General features: G+C 39.0%; 4 protein-coding genes and 2 pseudogenes across 6 annotated transcripts in view; 4 read left to right on the top strand and 2 right to left on the bottom strand.

The window, feature by feature from the left end:
• On the bottom strand, positions 161-1,768 carry LOC104704844 (disease resistance protein RPP4-like). Its single transcript, XM_010420869.2, has 2 exons — positions 1,280-1,768; positions 161-1,182 (listed from the first exon to the last, which is right to left on the bottom strand). The coding sequence occupies exons 1-2, from the start codon at positions 1,708-1,710 to the stop codon at positions 312-314; spliced, it is 1,302 nt and encodes a 433-aa protein (XP_010419171.2). The 5' UTR covers positions 1,711-1,768; the 3' UTR covers positions 161-311.
• On the top strand, positions 2,089-4,181 carry LOC104704843 (annotated as a pseudogene).
• Positions 4,904-6,038, top strand: LOC109125482 (putative disease resistance protein At4g11170). The gene is made up of 2 exons (XM_019227119.1): positions 4,904-5,674; positions 5,775-6,038. Exons 1-2 carry the CDS (start codon positions 4,904-4,906, stop codon positions 6,036-6,038), a joined length of 1,035 nt encoding a protein of 344 aa, XP_019082664.1.
• LOC104701970 (disease resistance protein RPP4-like) lies at positions 6,399-7,949 on the bottom strand. 2 transcript variants are annotated; one of them, XM_010417752.2, is made up of 2 exons: positions 7,381-7,949; positions 6,399-7,284 (listed from the first exon to the last, which is right to left on the bottom strand). In XM_010417752.2, exons 1-2 carry the CDS (start codon positions 7,845-7,847, stop codon positions 6,456-6,458), a joined length of 1,296 nt encoding a protein of 431 aa, XP_010416054.1. In that variant the 5' UTR covers positions 7,848-7,949; the 3' UTR covers positions 6,399-6,455. The 2 variants fall into 2 exon arrangements, with proteins under 2 accessions (XP_010416054.1, XP_010416055.1); XM_010417753.2 differs by having other exon boundaries at positions 7,376-7,530.
• On the top strand, positions 8,217-10,344 carry LOC104701968 (annotated as a pseudogene).
• Positions 14,853-17,123, top strand: part of LOC104701967 (nuclear transcription factor Y subunit A-3) — a 3,253-nt gene continuing 982 nt past the window's right edge. The window contains exons 1-5 of one of the 2 annotated variants that reach the window (XM_019227775.1): positions 14,853-15,055; positions 15,834-15,990; positions 16,210-16,301; positions 16,380-16,460; positions 16,634-16,746. In XM_019227775.1, coding sequence (XP_019083320.1) covers positions 14,873-15,055; positions 15,834-15,990; positions 16,210-16,301; positions 16,380-16,460; positions 16,634-16,746 — 626 coding nt within the window. In that variant the 5' untranslated portion in view covers positions 14,853-14,872. The other variant, XM_010417749.2, reaches the window with a different exon arrangement.

The raw sequence follows: 17,123 nt of genomic DNA, 5'->3' as shown, positions 1-17,123 counted from the left end.
ATTTTTTCTACTGCGTAAATAGCTTAAATCTCTAATGACAAAAAGTTACAAACTTTATAGTGGAGATATGCTTCTACTCAACAAAGCAAGTTGTGCCTTTGTGTGTCATGAATCCGTATACGTGTACTTCATCATTAGCTTAGGTGAAAATAAGTAAAAATACAGATAAACCTCATTAGACCAATGTTCATAGACCATAGTGATAAAGTCATATCATACATAATGACAATGGAACTACGACTTGTTGACATTTGCAAAGCCTTTGGAGACTCAGTTTTACAGTTTTTTTTTTTTTTGGTTGAGAGATTCACTTATTCATCACTCAAGAAAACAAATGATGGGATTGTCTCTTTATCTTCTTCTTTTTTGCCTGCTCTTGTGTATCTTCTTTTGGTAATCTCCATAATAGCTTTCTCTTGGTCTCCTTCCAGTTGTTGCAGTTCCTTCTCCCAACCCGCTTCATCCTTGCCTCGTAGACAAGACCCGAGGATTTTAAGTGTCAGAGGAAGGAAACCTGATATATGGACAGCACGAAGAGAGAGTGTTTCAAAACTAGTGGGAGGGTGTTGCTGGTCGAAAGCAGATTGAGAAAAAAGTTGGAGAGCTTCGTCGTATCTCAGAGACTGAACTTCGTAATCATGCTCCACACCAGACTCAACCAACAGATTCCTGTCCTGTGTAACAAAGATCACTCTACTTCCTGGAATAAACCAGTGAGCAAGGTATACTATGTCCTTTACCTGTTTGATGTTATCAACGCAATCAATCACAATCAGACCTTTTCGGTGTCCAAATGTTGATTTGATCTTATCCATCCCCACATCTAAACCCCTTATCGTAGTTTGTGTTCCCGTCTGAGTATCTTTTGTTAATAACTCTAATAGATCCTGGCCATGGTGATAAATCTTCTCGGCCTTGTCTACAAATACATGAACTTGGAAGTTGCTACGTACTTCTTCATAAGCGTACCTTGCTAGTGTCGTCTTGCCAATGCCTCCTGGACCCCAAATTCCTATCAAACGAACTTCTTCGGTAGCTTTGAAATCCAACAGTTTGTAGAGCGTTTGCATCTGACGATCCAGACCGACCAGTCCTACACTGTTGGCTGCTACTGGCTTTTTATCCGACACAATACTCACGATTTCATTTGCAATTAACTCAATCATGTCCGCTTCGTTGCTCCTGTGATATAATCAAAAACATCAAGGGAAGAGAATCATTGAAACCAAGTGAAACAACCATTAAATATTCTAATGTACAGATTGAGCTTCTCTTTTACCAATATCGTGAATCCAGAGCAGGTATGGTGGTGAGTTTTATGAGAATATTCCTCCATGTTTGAATTATGTCATCTGGATACTCTTCTCGAAGCTTTCTAAATGGTTCCTCGAGCTCTCCAGTCTGTTTTCTAACATCAGAAGGATCAACTCCATAGAAAATAGGAAGGATGGACAGTGGACCTTCGTTTTGAGGCTTTAAGATCTTCTCTAGCTGGTTCAGGCACAAAACAGAGACTGGATAGCCCTGTGAGACTACAACAACCACGAGTTTTGACTCCTCTGTGAGGAACGCATCATCGTTGAAATTAGTGGTTATGTCTTTTTGTTCCAACAGATGGCCGAGATCAGAGACAAAAGCTTTGGATGGGTCTTCTTCGCTGCAGAAACTAAAGAATACATCAGTTTTGGACGATGAAGATGAGGAAGACATTGAGGTTACTAACGAGAGATTGGGAGTTGTGAGTTGTTTCTTAATATACAAAGCTCAAGCGAGGAAAAAAAAATGAAAACGAATACCAGTCGTTTGAAATAAGGATGATGAGAAGCTGCCAAGGGGTGCAAGAGTCGAGATTTGACCACTCAATTAACGTGCCCTTAAAGGTACGAAGGATAATGTTTTGTTTTGTTCAAGGTTTGATTAATTGAATCAGCGGAGAGTTTGTTTTTGATCTTACTTGAACAAGATAACATAAACTATCATTTTCAATTTTCCTCTTTCTTTTCAGTTTAATTAACTATTTTAATAACTTTATACATCTTGGCTCTATTTGTTACATATCAGCGTGGCTTCATAGCGGGAGCTCGAGACAGCTGCTTTGTCGGAAACCTCCATGTGATCAAATTTACACGACCCGGGAACTACGAGGAATAACAAAGGGAAACAAAAAGAATTAGCTAGAGCAGAATATTTTTTACATGGCTTCCTCGTCGTCCTCTTCAACTCGCCTCAGGAATTACGATGTCTTCCTCAGTTTCCGAGGGGCAGATACTCGCCAAACCATCGTAGCCATTTGTATAGGGCTCTTTGCAACAAGGGAGTTTATACTTTCAAAGACGATCGGAAGCTCGAGATTGGTGACACCATTGCAGACGGTCTAGTCAAAGCTATACAAACTTCGTGGTTCGCGGTGGTCGTTCTCTCTGAAAACTATGCTACTTCTACATGGTGCTTGGAGGAGCTCCGGATAATAATGCAGCTTCACAATGAGGAGCATATCAAAGTTCTACCGATCTTCTACGGAGTAAAACCCTCTGATGTGAGATACCAGGAAGGAAGCTTTGCGACTGCCTTTCAAATGTACGAAGCTCCGGATATGGAGGAGAAGGTTTCCGAATGGAGAAGAGCTCTCACACAAGTCGCTAATCTATCAGGCAAACATTCCACGAATTGGTAAAATCTCTGTTTCTTTTCTCTAGTTTTTTTTTTTTTTTTTTTTTAATAGATTATTGCATATATAAGTACAATTTTTCTTGCCATAACCTTAGCTTATTTTTACAATCTGGTTGATGTATTTTTTGGTTGCCTATGTTAGCGTGGATGAGGCAGATATGATAGACGAGGTAGTTGGAAGCATCTCAAGTCGACTGCCAAGGATGAAGTCGACAGATTTGATTAATTTAGTTGGAATGGAAGCTCATCTGATGAAGATGACTCTCCTTCTGAATATTGAGTGTGAACACGAGGTTCATATCATAGGGATATGGGGAATGGGAGGCATAGGCAAATCCACCATTGCCAAGTGTCTCTATGACCGATTTTCAAGTCAATTTCCAGCTCATTGTTTCTTGGATATCTCTGAAGGCTATGATATTAAGCATCTACAAAAGGAACTTCTTTCCCGTATCCTCTGTGATGAAGATGTCAAGTTATGGAGCGTGGAAGCTGGATCACGAGAGATCAAGGAGAGACTCGGGCATCAAAAAGTTCTTCTTGTTCTTGATAATGTCGATAAAGTGGAGCAGTTACATGCCCTGGCAAAGGACCCAAGCTGGTTTGGTCTAGGGAGTCGTATCATCATAACCACACGAGACAAAAGTTTGCTCAATTCCTACGGAGTAAAAAATATATATGAGGTTAAGTGCTTGGACGATAAGGATGCTCTTGATGTTTTTAAACAGTTAGCTTTTGGGGGAAGACCTCCTTCTGATGGTTTTGAGCAACTATTTATCAGAGCTTCTCGGCTTGCTCACGGACTTCCTTCTGCCCTTGTAGCTTTTGCGTCCCATCTCAGTGCTATGATGGCCATAAATGAATGGGAAGATGAACTAGGTCTACTTGAAACATCCCCTCATAAAAATGTCCAAGAGATTTTGAGAGCTAGCTATGACGGTTTAGATCAATACGACAAGACTGTTTTCCTTCACGTGGCATGTCTCTTTAATGGTGGTCATCTCCGGTATATAAGAGCATTCCTTAAAAACTGTGATGCAAGGATAAACCACTTAGCAGCGAAGTCTCTCGTCAACATCTCAATTGATGGATGTATAAGCGTGCATGTCTTGCTAGTACAAACTGGAAGAGAAATTGTACGTCAAGAATCCGATTGGAGGCCTTCCAAGCAAAGGTTTTTATGGGATCCTACAGATATCCATTATGTTCCGGACAGTAACACAGTAAGTTCTTTCAAAAAGTAAATCTTATTTATCAAAAAAAAAAGAAGAAAATCTTAGAATTGCTATTGTTTTCCACACTAATCTTGATGGTTTTTGGATATACATGCCTTCCTTCATATGACACTTTTCATCAACAGGGTACCAAAAGAATTGAAGGCCTGTCACTGCACTTGTGTGAGATGTCTGAGAATTTATTATTGAGGAATAGTGTTTTTGGCCCTATGCATAATCTCACATATCTCAAGTTCTTCCAGCACTTGGGTGGAAATGTGTCGAACCTGCAGCTAACTGCAGATGATAATTTTCTTTCCCGTAATCTGAAGTTACTACACTGGGATGCCTATCCATTGACAATATTGCCACCTATCTTTCGTCCACAAACCATTATTGAAGTCAGCCTGCGCTACAGCAAACTCACCAGCCTCTGGGATGGAACTAAGGTATGATCATCCGATTTACATGTTTGTTTTTTCTCTTTCAAATAAGGACGTCATACCTGTCAAAGTAATCCTTCTGTGTTTTCCTTTTGTTTTGTTGTTTGTTTTCAGATGCTTCCAAACCTACGGATACTAGATGTAACAGGATCTCGGAATCTCAGAGTACTTCCAGAACTTTCGACCGCAGAGAATTTTGAAGAGTTGATATTGGAAAGCTGCACAAGCCTGGTGCAAATCCCAGAGTCCATTAATAAATTATATTTGAGGAAACTAAATGTGATTTACTGTGATGGTCCTGAGGGAGTGATACTCGTTAATGGCCTTCAAGATTCCAGCCGCTGGGGCCTCAATCGGATTATACTGAACCTTCCTCATTCAAGAGTAACACTGAGTTCTCTGTCAGATCTATCTATCCAGGAAAAAATATTCATTAAGTTGTCGGGGCTCTCTGGTACCGGAGATCATCTGTCTTTTAGTTCTGTGCAGACCACCGCTCATCAATCACTAATAGAACTACATAACCCTGGTTTCTTTGGTTTGAAATCACTCGACATCGAGCGGTCCAGTTACATGATGGATCATGTTAAATTCAGCTGTCTTAGCTTTGCAGGCTTTCCATGTATGGTTGAGGTAAAGCTGATAAACTTAAACATTGAAGACATCCCAGACGACATATGTCAGTTGGAACTCCTAGAGACATTGGACCTCAGTGGAAATGATTTCGTGTATCTACCCACATCCATGAGACAACTTGCCATGTTAGAGTATCTCAGCCTTAGTAACTGTCGCAAACTTAAGGCACTGCCACAACTTCCTCAGGTGGGGAGACTCGTACTTTCTGGCTGTGTGAAGCTCGGATCATTGATGGGAATTCTTGGTGCAGGCAGAAACAATTTGCTTGAGTTTTGCCTTGAAAAATGCAAGAGTATAGGATCGTTGATGGGAATTCTTAATGTGGAAAAAGCAGCTCCAGGCAGAAAACAGTTGGTTGAGCTTTGCCTTGAAAACTGCAAGAGTCTTGGATCACTATCAGAGGAGCTTAGTCATTTCACCAAGTTAACATATCTAGATCTCAGCAGTCTCAATTTTAGGAAAATCCCAACAAGCATCAGAGAGTTATCCGTTTTGAGAACTCTCTGCCTCAACAACTGCAAGAAAATCTATTCACTGAAAGATCTTCCAGGGAGCGTCAAGTATCTCTATGCACATGGCTGCGAATCTCTGGATCTTGTCTACTTCTCTTCAAATCATTCTTTCAACCACTTGGATTTTAGCCATTGCCTCGTTCTACATTGTATCAGCGATCTGGTTCTTAAATTTATGAACGAGGAATATTCTCAAGAGGTAAGGCTCTCTGCTCTTTAACCAGTTTCACCATTAACCCCTCCTAAATTATATTTATCCTTTGAAGTTGTGACTCGGTTGATTCCCATTTTGTCTGTAGGCTCCATTTCGACTTTTTTGTACAAGGATATTCTCGAGTCCTTCTACTTTTGATATTCAAACCTCATTGAGGGAACCTGCGGGATCCAACTACCTCAGACTAAAGCTCACCCCAAGCTTGTGGGATTCTGTGTCCAAATCGCGGTTGTTTGCGAAAATCCCTTCCATCTCCAGTATCCAGCGTTTTCTTACGGTTGGGACTGTGAAGCTAGCAGGATATATCGGATTAACCTCAAACCAAATCTCTATCAATCATCAGAGATGATGGAGGACGAAAGACCAACTAGATCGCATCACCTCGTCATTGTCCAAGTCTCAACTGGCATCATAAGCGAAGAAATTGATGAGGTGCAATTCGAATGCCATGTTCAAGTTCCGGATGAGCTCAGGTTTCCACCGGTCGACGATATAATTTGGTGTGGAGTTCACCACGTTGGTTTCGTTTTAAAGTAGGTGATTAAATTATTTTTTAAGATATGGAGCAGCAGGTTTCTGAACACAAGAGATGGATACAAGACATTTTCAGACAATGTTGATCCAGAAGAGTTATTCTTCTTGTTGAAAAGGTAACATCAAACATTTTGAAATCTCTAAACATATCTATGAAATATTATGTATAAAAGGCTATATAACGAGCACCCATATTATTCAGAACTAATTGTCATATAATCATCACTAATAACTAAGGCAAGATAAATGAAGGGATTTGATCGTTCTCATCTTCTCTAGTGTAGCTTTTCTTCATTATTTCCATAATCGTATTCTCTCGATCTCCTTCGAGTTTTTGCAGTTCCTTCTCCCATTCCTCTTCATTCTTGTTTCGTAAAGAGGAGCCGAGAATTGTAAGAGTCAGGGGAAGGAAACTTGCGACCTGGACAGCGCGAAGAGAAAGTGATTCAAAACTAGTAGGAGGGTTTTGCCTTTCGAATGCAGATTGAGAAAAGAGTTGAAGAGCATCATCGTATCTCAGAGACTTGACTTCGTAGACATGCTGCACACCGAATTGAGTTAGCAAATTCTTGTCCTGCGTGATAAGGATGACTCTACTTCCTGAACCACACCAGCTAAGGATCTCTGCTACTGCCTTTAACTGTTCCAGGTTGTCCACGCAATCAATCACAAGCAGGCCTTTCCGATGTCCAACCGTTGATTTGATCATACCGGTGCTTACACTTCGAATTCCTCCTCCTGAAGTTAATGTTTCTTCTGAACGTGGCTTTTCAAGGTCTTGGTAATAAATGTTTTCGGCCTTATCTACAAACACATGGGTATGGAAATTGTTATACAGATCGTCATAGGCGAATCTCGCAAGCGTCGTTTTCCCAACGCCTCCTGGACCCCAAATGCCGATCAAGCGAACTTCCTCGGTCGAGTTTTTTAAGTCCAACAGCTGGTACAGTGCTTTCATATGACGATCCAACCCGAGCAGTCCAACGCCTTTTGTTTCTCTCGGGTAGATCGCCTCGCTTTTGTATAGCAGGACTCTGTTTAGAACCACGTCCACTTCGCTCCTGGAACCGTGAAACAGAGAATGAAAGAGAGAACACATTGGATATATATATATATATATTAAAAGAACCAAGTCGGATTAAGATGGTGTACAGTACAGATGATGTAAATCCAGGCCGGGTATGTCGGTGAGTTTGATAAGAGCAATTCTCCATGCTTGAACTTTGTCAGGATATGTTTCACCAAGCTTTCTGAAGGGTTCTGCGACTGCTCCAGTCTGACTTCTTATATCTGAAAAACTAACCTCGTAAAAGATGGGCAGAACGTAGAGGCGGCCTTGGTCGTGAAAGTTTAGTAGTATTTGGAGCTCTTCCAGGCACCAAACCGAGGTTGGATAGCTCTGTGAGACCACAACAACGGCAAATTTCGACCCTTGGATATATTTCCTTGCGTCATAAACAAGGGACGAGGAGGGTCTCTCTTCCAGCTTGGCATCTCTTAAATAAGTCGGAATGCCTCTTAGATACAACGAACGGTACAGATGCGAGGCCAAGCCTTTCCCCGTGTCTTCTGCGCTGCTCAGGAAGATATCAAAATAGGTAGAGGATGAAGAAGAGGAAGTCATCTATGAAGCAAAGCGATTAGATTGCTCCAAAGAGTTTTTTTTTTTTCTTGTTTTCTTTTCTAAACGCCAATGGTTTCTTGAATTATAGAAGACAGGATTGAAGACGAGATCTCCGTATACATTAGTATTATTTTTTATTCAATTGCATAAATGATAAATTCCAATAAATATTGCATTTTCTTTTGTGAAAATTCAGTAAGAAGGTCAACTATAAGTTTTAACAATTAAAGTAATTGAATGAAACAAGAGTGCACATGTAACTGAAGCTGTCGTAGGAGACAATTTGTCAACCATATGGTCCAATATGAAATGCCCACATGTGAAGTTATTTACTCTCTCTCTCTCTCTCTCTCTCTGTTTGCAATTTGTTTTCTCTTTCTCCAACACCATCGTCCATGGCTTCTTCTTCCTCTTCAACTCCTCAAGAAGACTACGATGTCTTTCTCAGCTTCCGAGGGGAAGATACCCGCCACAACATCGTCAGCCATTTGCACAAAGCACTTGTTGACAAACGAATTCGCACCTTTAAAGACGATAGGGACCTCGAGAATGGCGACATCATTTCTGACCAACTAGTCAAGGCAATTAAAACGTCCTTGTTCTCTGTGGTTGTTATCTCTGAAAACTACGCTACTTCAAGTTGGTGTTTGGAGGAACTACGGGAGATTATGGCGCTTTGCAGTGAGAAGCAGATCAAAGTAGTTCCCATTTTCTACAAAGTAGAACCTTCTGACGTGAGACACCAGAGAGGAAGCTTTGAGGCTGCGTTACAACTGCACAAAGATCAAGATAAGATTCTCAAATGGAAAGAAGCTCTCGCTCAAGTTGGCACTCTGGCAGGCACGCATTGCGAGACCTGGTAACATTCTCTGTTTTTATCTGCCTGCAGCCCTTAGGATTTATATCTTGGTTACCAAAAAAAAAAAAAAAAGAAACCCTGCTTAGGGATTGAAATAAGTTGATGAGTATGTACATCTTTGGGACTGTAACAAATTAATGCTTGTATTTCATGTAGCACGGATGAGGCAAAGATGATAATGGATATAGTTGAAATGATCTCAAGCCGACTGCAAAAGATGAAGCCTGATGTTCTGATCAATTTAGATAACTTAGTTGGGATGGAAGAACACATGGTGAAGATGAATCCCCTTTTGAATATGAGGTCTGAAAATGAAGTCCGAGTGATAGGGATATGGGGCATGGGAGGCATTGGCAAAACCACCATTGCCAAGTTTCTCTATGTCCGATTTTCAGGTCAATTTTCAGCTCGTTGTTTCATACAAGACATTGAGAAGATTTATAAGGACAAGAGTCTCTCCAAGTTGCAGGAAAGATTCCTCGTCAGCATCCTCGGCGGTCAACATTTTGATTTCCATAGTGTTGAAGCAGGATCTAGGGAGATAAAGGCAAGACTAAGGCACCTAAAAGTGTTTATTGTGCTTGATGGTGTTAATGAAGCAGAGCAGGTTCGTGCACTGGCAAAAGAGACGAGCTGGTTTGGTCCAGGGAGCCGAATCATCATAACCACGCGAGACAAGGGTCTGCTCACTTCCTGTGGAGTACAAAATATATACGAGGTTAAGTGCTTGGACGATGAGGATGCTCTCCAGGTCTTTGAAAAATTAGCTTATGGAGGAGGATCATCTCCTTCTCATGACATTAAGCAACTTGCTATGAGAACTTCTCAGCTAGCTCACGGCCTTCCTTCTGCACTTGCGGCTTACGCCTTATATCTCAATAAAAACACACCTATAGAGGTGTGGAAAGGTGAACTAGATATACTTGAAGAAAGGCCTCATAAGAATGTCGAGGAGATTTTGAGAAATAGCTACAACAGTTTAGATGACAAAGACAAAATGGCTTTCCTTTATGTTGCTTGCCTCCTTAATGGATACCCTTTTAGCCATGTCACTTCCCTTCTTGATAATGGTCACCCAAGAATACATCATCTAAAGGCCAAGTCTCTTATCAGCATATCAACTGATGGGTTTATAAACATGCATGTCTTGGTCGTACAAACAGGAAGGGAAATTGTGCGCCAAGAGTCAAGGTATAAGCCTTCCAGACAAAGGTGTCTATGGGAACCTGAAGAGATATATGATGTCCTGGCTTACAACAGTGTAAGTCTTTTGAGATATATTTCATTTGTTATTGTAAGCCAAACTCATCTGGATAAGTGCATGTTTCTTCTATCCACGTACAGGGTACAGACGAAATTGAAGGTGTAACATTGAACATGTGTAAGATGGCTGACAAGTTGCCTATGAGTATTACGGTATTTAACGCAATGCATAGCATCAAATTTCTCAAGTTCCACCAGCACTTGGTCGATGCAAAGTCCAACGTGCAGCTCAGGGAAGAAGGTTTTTATTTTCCCCCTAATCTTAGGCTACTACACTGGGATGCTTATTCATTAAAAACCTTGCCATTGTTCCGACATCACCACCTTACCGAACTTAATCTACGATACAGCAACCTCGAGAGCCTCTGGGATACAACCGTGGTAAGCTATCTTTAGAAATCATGCTTGATTTGTTCTCTATATAGTATATATATACAAATGAATATATTTTTTTTTTCATTTTCTTGTATATTGGTTCAGAACCTTAGTAATCTACAAAGACTAGATGTGAGAGGCTCGAAGAATTTGATACAACTTCCAGATCTTTCCACAGCCATCAACTTTGAGGAGTTGATAATAGAAGGCTGCACGAGGCTCCAAAATATCCCAGAGTCATTGAGGAGATTAGCCAAGCTTACAAAACTCAACGCAGTCCACTGCGGCGTCCTTACGGGTGTCAGGATTGATGACGGGAGTATATTTTCTTTGAGCTTTTCGAATGAAAAAATGCAGTTGGATTTTCTTAGAGATGTATCTATCGAGGGCCAAATATATATACAAGTATTGGGCCTCAGCGGAAAAACAGAGCACATCTCCTTTAGTTCCAAGCAACAGATCCGTGATGAATTGGAGGTGATGGACCAGACAATACTAACATCTCAGCTCAAGCGAGATCCCTGCGACATACAATCACTCAACATCAAGAAGTTCAGATACAAAGAGTTGAATGCTCCTTTCATGTTTTACAGCATGCTTCGCCTTCCTACTCTGACAGAGCTAAAGCTGGTCAACTTGAACATTCAAGAAATCCCACACGACATTAATTGCTTGGGAGTCCTAGAGACACTGGACCTCAGCGGAAACGATTTCGAATACCTACCAACAACCGTGGGAGAACTGCCCAAGTTGAAGTACCTCAACCTTGAAAAATGCAGGAAAATAACATCACTGCCACAGCTTGCTCAAGTGAAGACGCTCATACTATCTGACTGTGAGAACCTCCAATCGTTGGTTGAAGCAGGGGACACATACTGCTTGCTTGAGCTTTGGCTTGACAACTGCAAGAACGTTGAAACGTTCTCACATCAACTGCGTCGTTTCACCAACTTAACATATCTAGACCTTAGCAGGAATGACTTTGTGACAGTGCCTTCAAGCATCAGAGATCTTTCATCCTTGGGAACTCTCTTCCTCAATAACTGCAAGAAACTCAAATCAGTGAAACAGGAGCTTCCTGTAGGCCTCATGCATCTCTATGCACACGGCTGCGATTCACTGGAGAATGTTTCCTTTTCTTCAAATCACTCGATCAAACAACTTGATCTTATCCATTGCCCCCGCCTCAATGAAGGAGAACATCTGATGGAACTCTGTTTAGGTGAAGAATATAGTAAAGAGGTAAGTTTAACTGCCAAGTCTTTTTTTTTATTTTTATCCGTCTGATTATCAATGGGTTCTCCTTTTTTCGTAGGGTTCACGGCAATGTGTTTGCTTACTGGAAACTGAAGAAGCCCCATTGACATGGACGAGGATCAGCCTACCTCTGATTTGGGTTACCCTAGTTGGAAACTTTTTCCGGTTCCTCATTTCATTCTTCCGAAGACGCTGACGGATATCTCTTCACAACTGCTTTCGTTTGAAGCTGGAATGGTAAGGTTTTAACATTTTCTGCAAAGTCTTTCCATTTCCTTGATCCATCTATGCCAATTCTGCTAGGGTTTCATTACAGTTTGGTGTATGAATTATAACCAAAATAAAGCAGCGCTGAGGAAATTCTCAAACCAACCCAACCGACTGATCTCGTATTTGGTCTGCAACAAACATTGATGGTTACTTGACTTGCCAGAATCATCTCTTGCATCTGCAACTCCCGTCTTATTCATATATATTTTAAAAAATTTGGAGAGTTTGATGGAGTCATTTTTGATTAAAACAACTAACACGTCCTGAAAATTATCATTCACATTTTCTGATTTTCAAAATACGGTATCAAATATATACCATCTTCAAGTAATCTTTCTTGAGTGGTTCAGCCACTAATCACCTGAGAGACAAGATAAAAATGAAGGATTTGGTCTTTCCATAGTTGCTCTTGTCCAGCCGCTTATCATGACTTTTTTTCTATAATAGCTCTATCTCTTGGTCTCCTTTGAATTTGGTCCAAAGAAAGGTGATTAACTTTTAGAATTTGGTTCATAGGAGATGAGTACCCAATACCCCACGTGTCCTAATTCTCATGGATCAATCAAGGACTTAAAAAGCCCATAAACATATGGAATTAAAAAGAAAAATGAAACAAGAAAACAAGGAGGAGTAGCAATGATTATGTTTTGGTTGTTACTTCCAAGGGTAAAGGAAGGATGACTATGCTTAACTTGCACTAAAGCTTTTATTTCATTGCAAAAAAGGTTAGGTACTTGATTAAGAACCCAACCTAAGTTTTAGTATTATACAATCCCTTTCTTGCTATCTCGTTTTACATGCTTACACTTTTCTTTATTTTTTTGTTTGGACAAAGCTTACACTTTTCCTTAAACCACCATCCATACTTGTGTAAATAGAGAGAATATGATTGTATTATTATTGTTGTATTATCAAATAGAATGATACAACTTATATATAAGCACAAATCATAATCAAATGACATAATTAAAGAGATTACATAGACTAATATAATTAATGTATATTAGAGTAATATATGGGATTTGAGTAATCATAGGTGATATGATGATATTTTTCCTTAATACGCCCTCTCAATCTCAAGGGGTGATGAAGCGAAGCGGAAATAACGGCTTGAGATTGACAAGTCCAAGTGTTGAGAAGGAGATCCGGTTATGAAATGAGAAGATGAGTTGTTATTGTTGAGCAAGATTTTGCTAAAGAGCTTATTCAGTGACGAGTTGTGTGATGTTGAGGAAGCCGACATCAAAGTTGGTTAGAGAAGGAAATCCGATTTTTTTTTTTTTTTTGGAGAGAATTAAAGAGAAAGAAGCATTATAGCTTGAAGGAAATTATCGACTTAGATTCAAAGGCTTATGATATATATAAGCTTGAATAACAGAAGCATTTTTGGCTTGAAAATAAAAATTATAAAAGAAGAAGTACTTGATTTAGATCCAGAGGTCTAAGATGGTAGACTTGAATAAAAAGAAGTTCGATGGCTTAGATTCAGAGGTTTATGATGAACTTGAATGTGGAAGCATTTGGCTTAAAAACAAAAATAAACAAAAGAAATATATAGTTTAGAAACAGGAACGGAGCCGATCGTTAGATCATTTTGGCTTTGATACCATGTAAATAGAGAGAATATGATTGTATTATTATTGTTGTTGTATTAACAGGAGAATGGTTGCAAGTCTACAACTCAGGAGCGTGTGGATCACGAGCATATGAGTGCGTGAGAGATAAATCATGGAGAAGGGCGGCTAAAACTAGAGAGTAAAAGACCTTAAAGCGAAAAAACTAAAGACGGTTCAGTTCAGACATATATAAAAAAAAAAGGTTTCATAATCTGGAAACGACAACATACTTCGGACAAAAAAGCTTAAATAAAACATATTAGCAATTCAAAAGCTTCACACAACATTAAACAATATACTTAACCAAAAAGCTAACGTGGCCAAGATTAGCTAATACTTTTTTGGAATCATTATTTAGAGATAATGGAACTAAGAAATCATACAGCCTTCCAAAGAAAAAAATATATATATACTTATTAGAAAAGTTATATTCGAAAAAAAAAGATTGGGGAAAAGTTTAGTAAAAGACATTATAGTATTATAATATTGCTAATGAGCTTTAAAAACAAATAAAAGGTAAAGTGCCAAACGGATTTGTAGAGATAGGAATCATTAATTTATAGAGAAGAAAGAAAAAAAATCTTGAATTGTACGTTTACCTTTCAAGAATTTACATTTATTTATTGGCTTTTTAAATGTTATCATTTTGGTTTTTTCCTCCAAATTAAAATTTTTTAAAACTATGTTAGGGAATTAAGAATCTAATATAGTTGGGCGATTTCAAATAATTTTTTTAAAAAGAGTTTTTTTTTTTTTTTTTTTTTGATGATTCTATAAGGTGGGATAGGCGGAGAGCCTCCCTTATAATTATTCTCTGTGTATTGGGTAAAGTGAAGCCAAATAAATTAAAGAAATATAATTAAGCACTGCTTAAGAGNTCTCTCTCTCTCTCTCTCTTTTTCTCTCTATACCTTTTTATCTCTGTTTATGAATCTGTCTTTGAGGGCTTTGTATGTTTTCAATCTCTTTGTCAAAAAATTTCCACTTTTTCTTGGTTCGATTTATTTGGTGTATCTGTCTTGTGGCGTGCGATTTTGGATGTTTTTTTACTTACTGATTTAGAAACTCTTTTGCTACAAATTTCTCACCTTTCAAGTCAACGCCTTTTTGCCTAAAGTGATGGCACAAATTTTAATTCTTGGTCGGAAAAAAAATTTCTAATTTCGACCAATCGTTGCTTCTGCTATCGTTTTTGGTTACCCAAGATAGTACGATCGAATCAGGTCTTTCGTTGTAGACTATTAAACAATTTACACCAATTTTAGAAAGTTCTTACTTCTGTTTATTTCTATTCTGGTTTTGTAATTTTTTTTCTTCACCCACTTGGATCATCATTAGCTTTAAATCTGCCTTCTGCATCCCTTTCTAAAAATCTAATCTTTTGAATGATTTTTTTAGGTTGTTTAAGAAGAAGACGTTTTGTTATGATGCATCAGATGAATAAGAAAGATTCAGCTACTCATTCCACTTTGCCATATCTTAACACTAGCATCTCTTGGGGACTTGTTCCTCCTACTGATTCCAATGTTGTTAACCGTCGCGGTTCTACTGATTCATTAAGCTTGAAGGTGGATTCANCAATAAGGGAGAGAGACATGCAAAACTGATCTGTGTCCCTTCGTCTCTAACTCTGCGAATCTCAAAGGTCTCTCTCTCTCTCTCTCTCTCTCTCTCTTTTTCTCTCTATACCTTTTTATCTCTGTTTATGAATCTGTCTTTGAGGGCTTTGTATGTTTTCAATCTCTTTGTCAAAAAATTTCCACTTTTTCTTGGTTCGATTTATTTGGTGTATCTGTCTTGTGGCGTGCGATTTTGGATGTTTTTTTACTTACTGATTTAGAAACTCTTTTGCTACAAATTTCTCACCTTTCAAGTCAACGCCTTTTTGCCTAAAGTGATGGCACAAATTTTAATTCTTGGTCGGAAAAAAAATTTCTAATTTCGACCAATCGTTGCTTCTGCTATCGTTTTTGGTTACCCAAGATAGTACGATCGAATCAGGTCTTTCGTTGTAGACTATTAAACAATTTACACCAATTTTAGAAAGTTCTTACTTCTGTTTATTTCTATTCTGGTTTTGTAATTTTTTTTCTTCACCCACTTGGATCATCATTAGCTTTAAATCTGCCTTCTGCATCCCTTTCTAAAAATCTAATCTTTTGAATGATTTTTTTAGGTTGTTTAAGAAGAAGACGTTTTGTTATGATGCATCAGATGAATAAGAAAGATTCAGCTACTCATTCCACTTTGCCATATCTTAACACTAGCATCTCTTGGGGACTTGTTCCTCCTACTGATTCCAATGTTGTTAACCGTCGCGGTTCTACTGATTCATTAAGCTTGAAGGTGGATTCAAGGCCTGGTCATGTACAGACCACTAAGCAAATTAGTTTTCAGGACCAGGACTCATCTTCTACTCAGTCCACTGGTCAATCTTACACTGAAGTTGCTAGTAGTGGTGATGACAACCCTTCCAGGCAAATCTCGTTTTCAGCTAAATCAGGTTCGTTTTAAAAGAATATCTAGAGTTTACTGAAAATATATTGATATGTGATCTTCTATGTTAAAGACTCTTGCTTGAAGTTTTGAGTTGATTTTGGTTGCTTATCTTATATTGCGTTCTTTGGTATATATGTTTTCTGCTTATGTCATTGACAAGAGAATCATCCTTTTGCCAAAAATTATTGTTATCTTCTCTCTGACTTGTCAGTTGTTTGTCTAGGATCTGAAGAAACTCAGCGGAAAGGGTTTGCAACTAATCCGAAATCAGGCTCCATGACAGCATATCCGAATATTCACTTTGCTCCTGCACAGGTAATATTGTAAATCTATATGAATATGTAATAATAGCAAGTTGTGATGGTGGACTGATGATATCTTGTATTATACATGATGCAGCCTAATTTCTCATATCACTATGCTGATCCACACTTTGGTGGTTTATTAGCTACAACTTACTTACCACATCCACAGGTTAGTACAACCCTTTGTTTCATACATCTTCTGCTTCTGGTATGCTTGCATTAAATTTGTTTATACTATGAAGCAGTCCCATGCTTATCCCTAGCAAAGAAATGGATTCCCATATTTTCTTTCAGCTTAATCTTTCCATCAGATCTCAAGACTCTTAATAATCTCTTTTGCAGACATGCAATCCTCAAATGGTGGGTACAGTTCAGGGTCGAGTTCCTTTACCAGGGGAGCTCACAGAAAATGAGCCGGTCTTTGTTAATGCAAAGCAATACCACGCAATCATGAGGAGGAGGCAGCAACGTGCCAAGCTAGAGGCTCAGAACAAGCTAATCAAAGCCCGTAAAGTATTTTACTTCACCTTATGAGCCAATACATACAAAAAGCATCTCTTTAAAACTGTTCTGCTCATCTTTGTTTTTCTTTTTTTTGCAACAGCCGTATCTTCATGAGTCTCGACATGTTCATGCTCTCAAAAGGCCAAGAGGGTCCGGTGGAAGATTTCTAAACACCAAAAAACTTCTTCAAGAGTCCGAGCAGGCTGCTGCTGCTAGAGAAGAAGAAAATGACAAGTCAGGCCAGCGTGATAACAAAAAGGCGAACATGTCAAGATTCGAAGCTCGTATGCTGCATAACAGCAAAGACCGCAGCTCAACCACTTCTGGC

Source organism: Camelina sativa, chromosome 7 (assembly GCF_000633955.1).
Source record: "Camelina sativa cultivar DH55 chromosome 7, Cs, whole genome shotgun sequence".
Taxonomy (NCBI): Eukaryota; Viridiplantae; Streptophyta; class Magnoliopsida; order Brassicales; family Brassicaceae; genus Camelina; species Camelina sativa.
The sequence above is the reverse complement of the archived record's forward strand: the minus strand, read 5'-3'. Positions and strand labels throughout refer to the sequence as shown.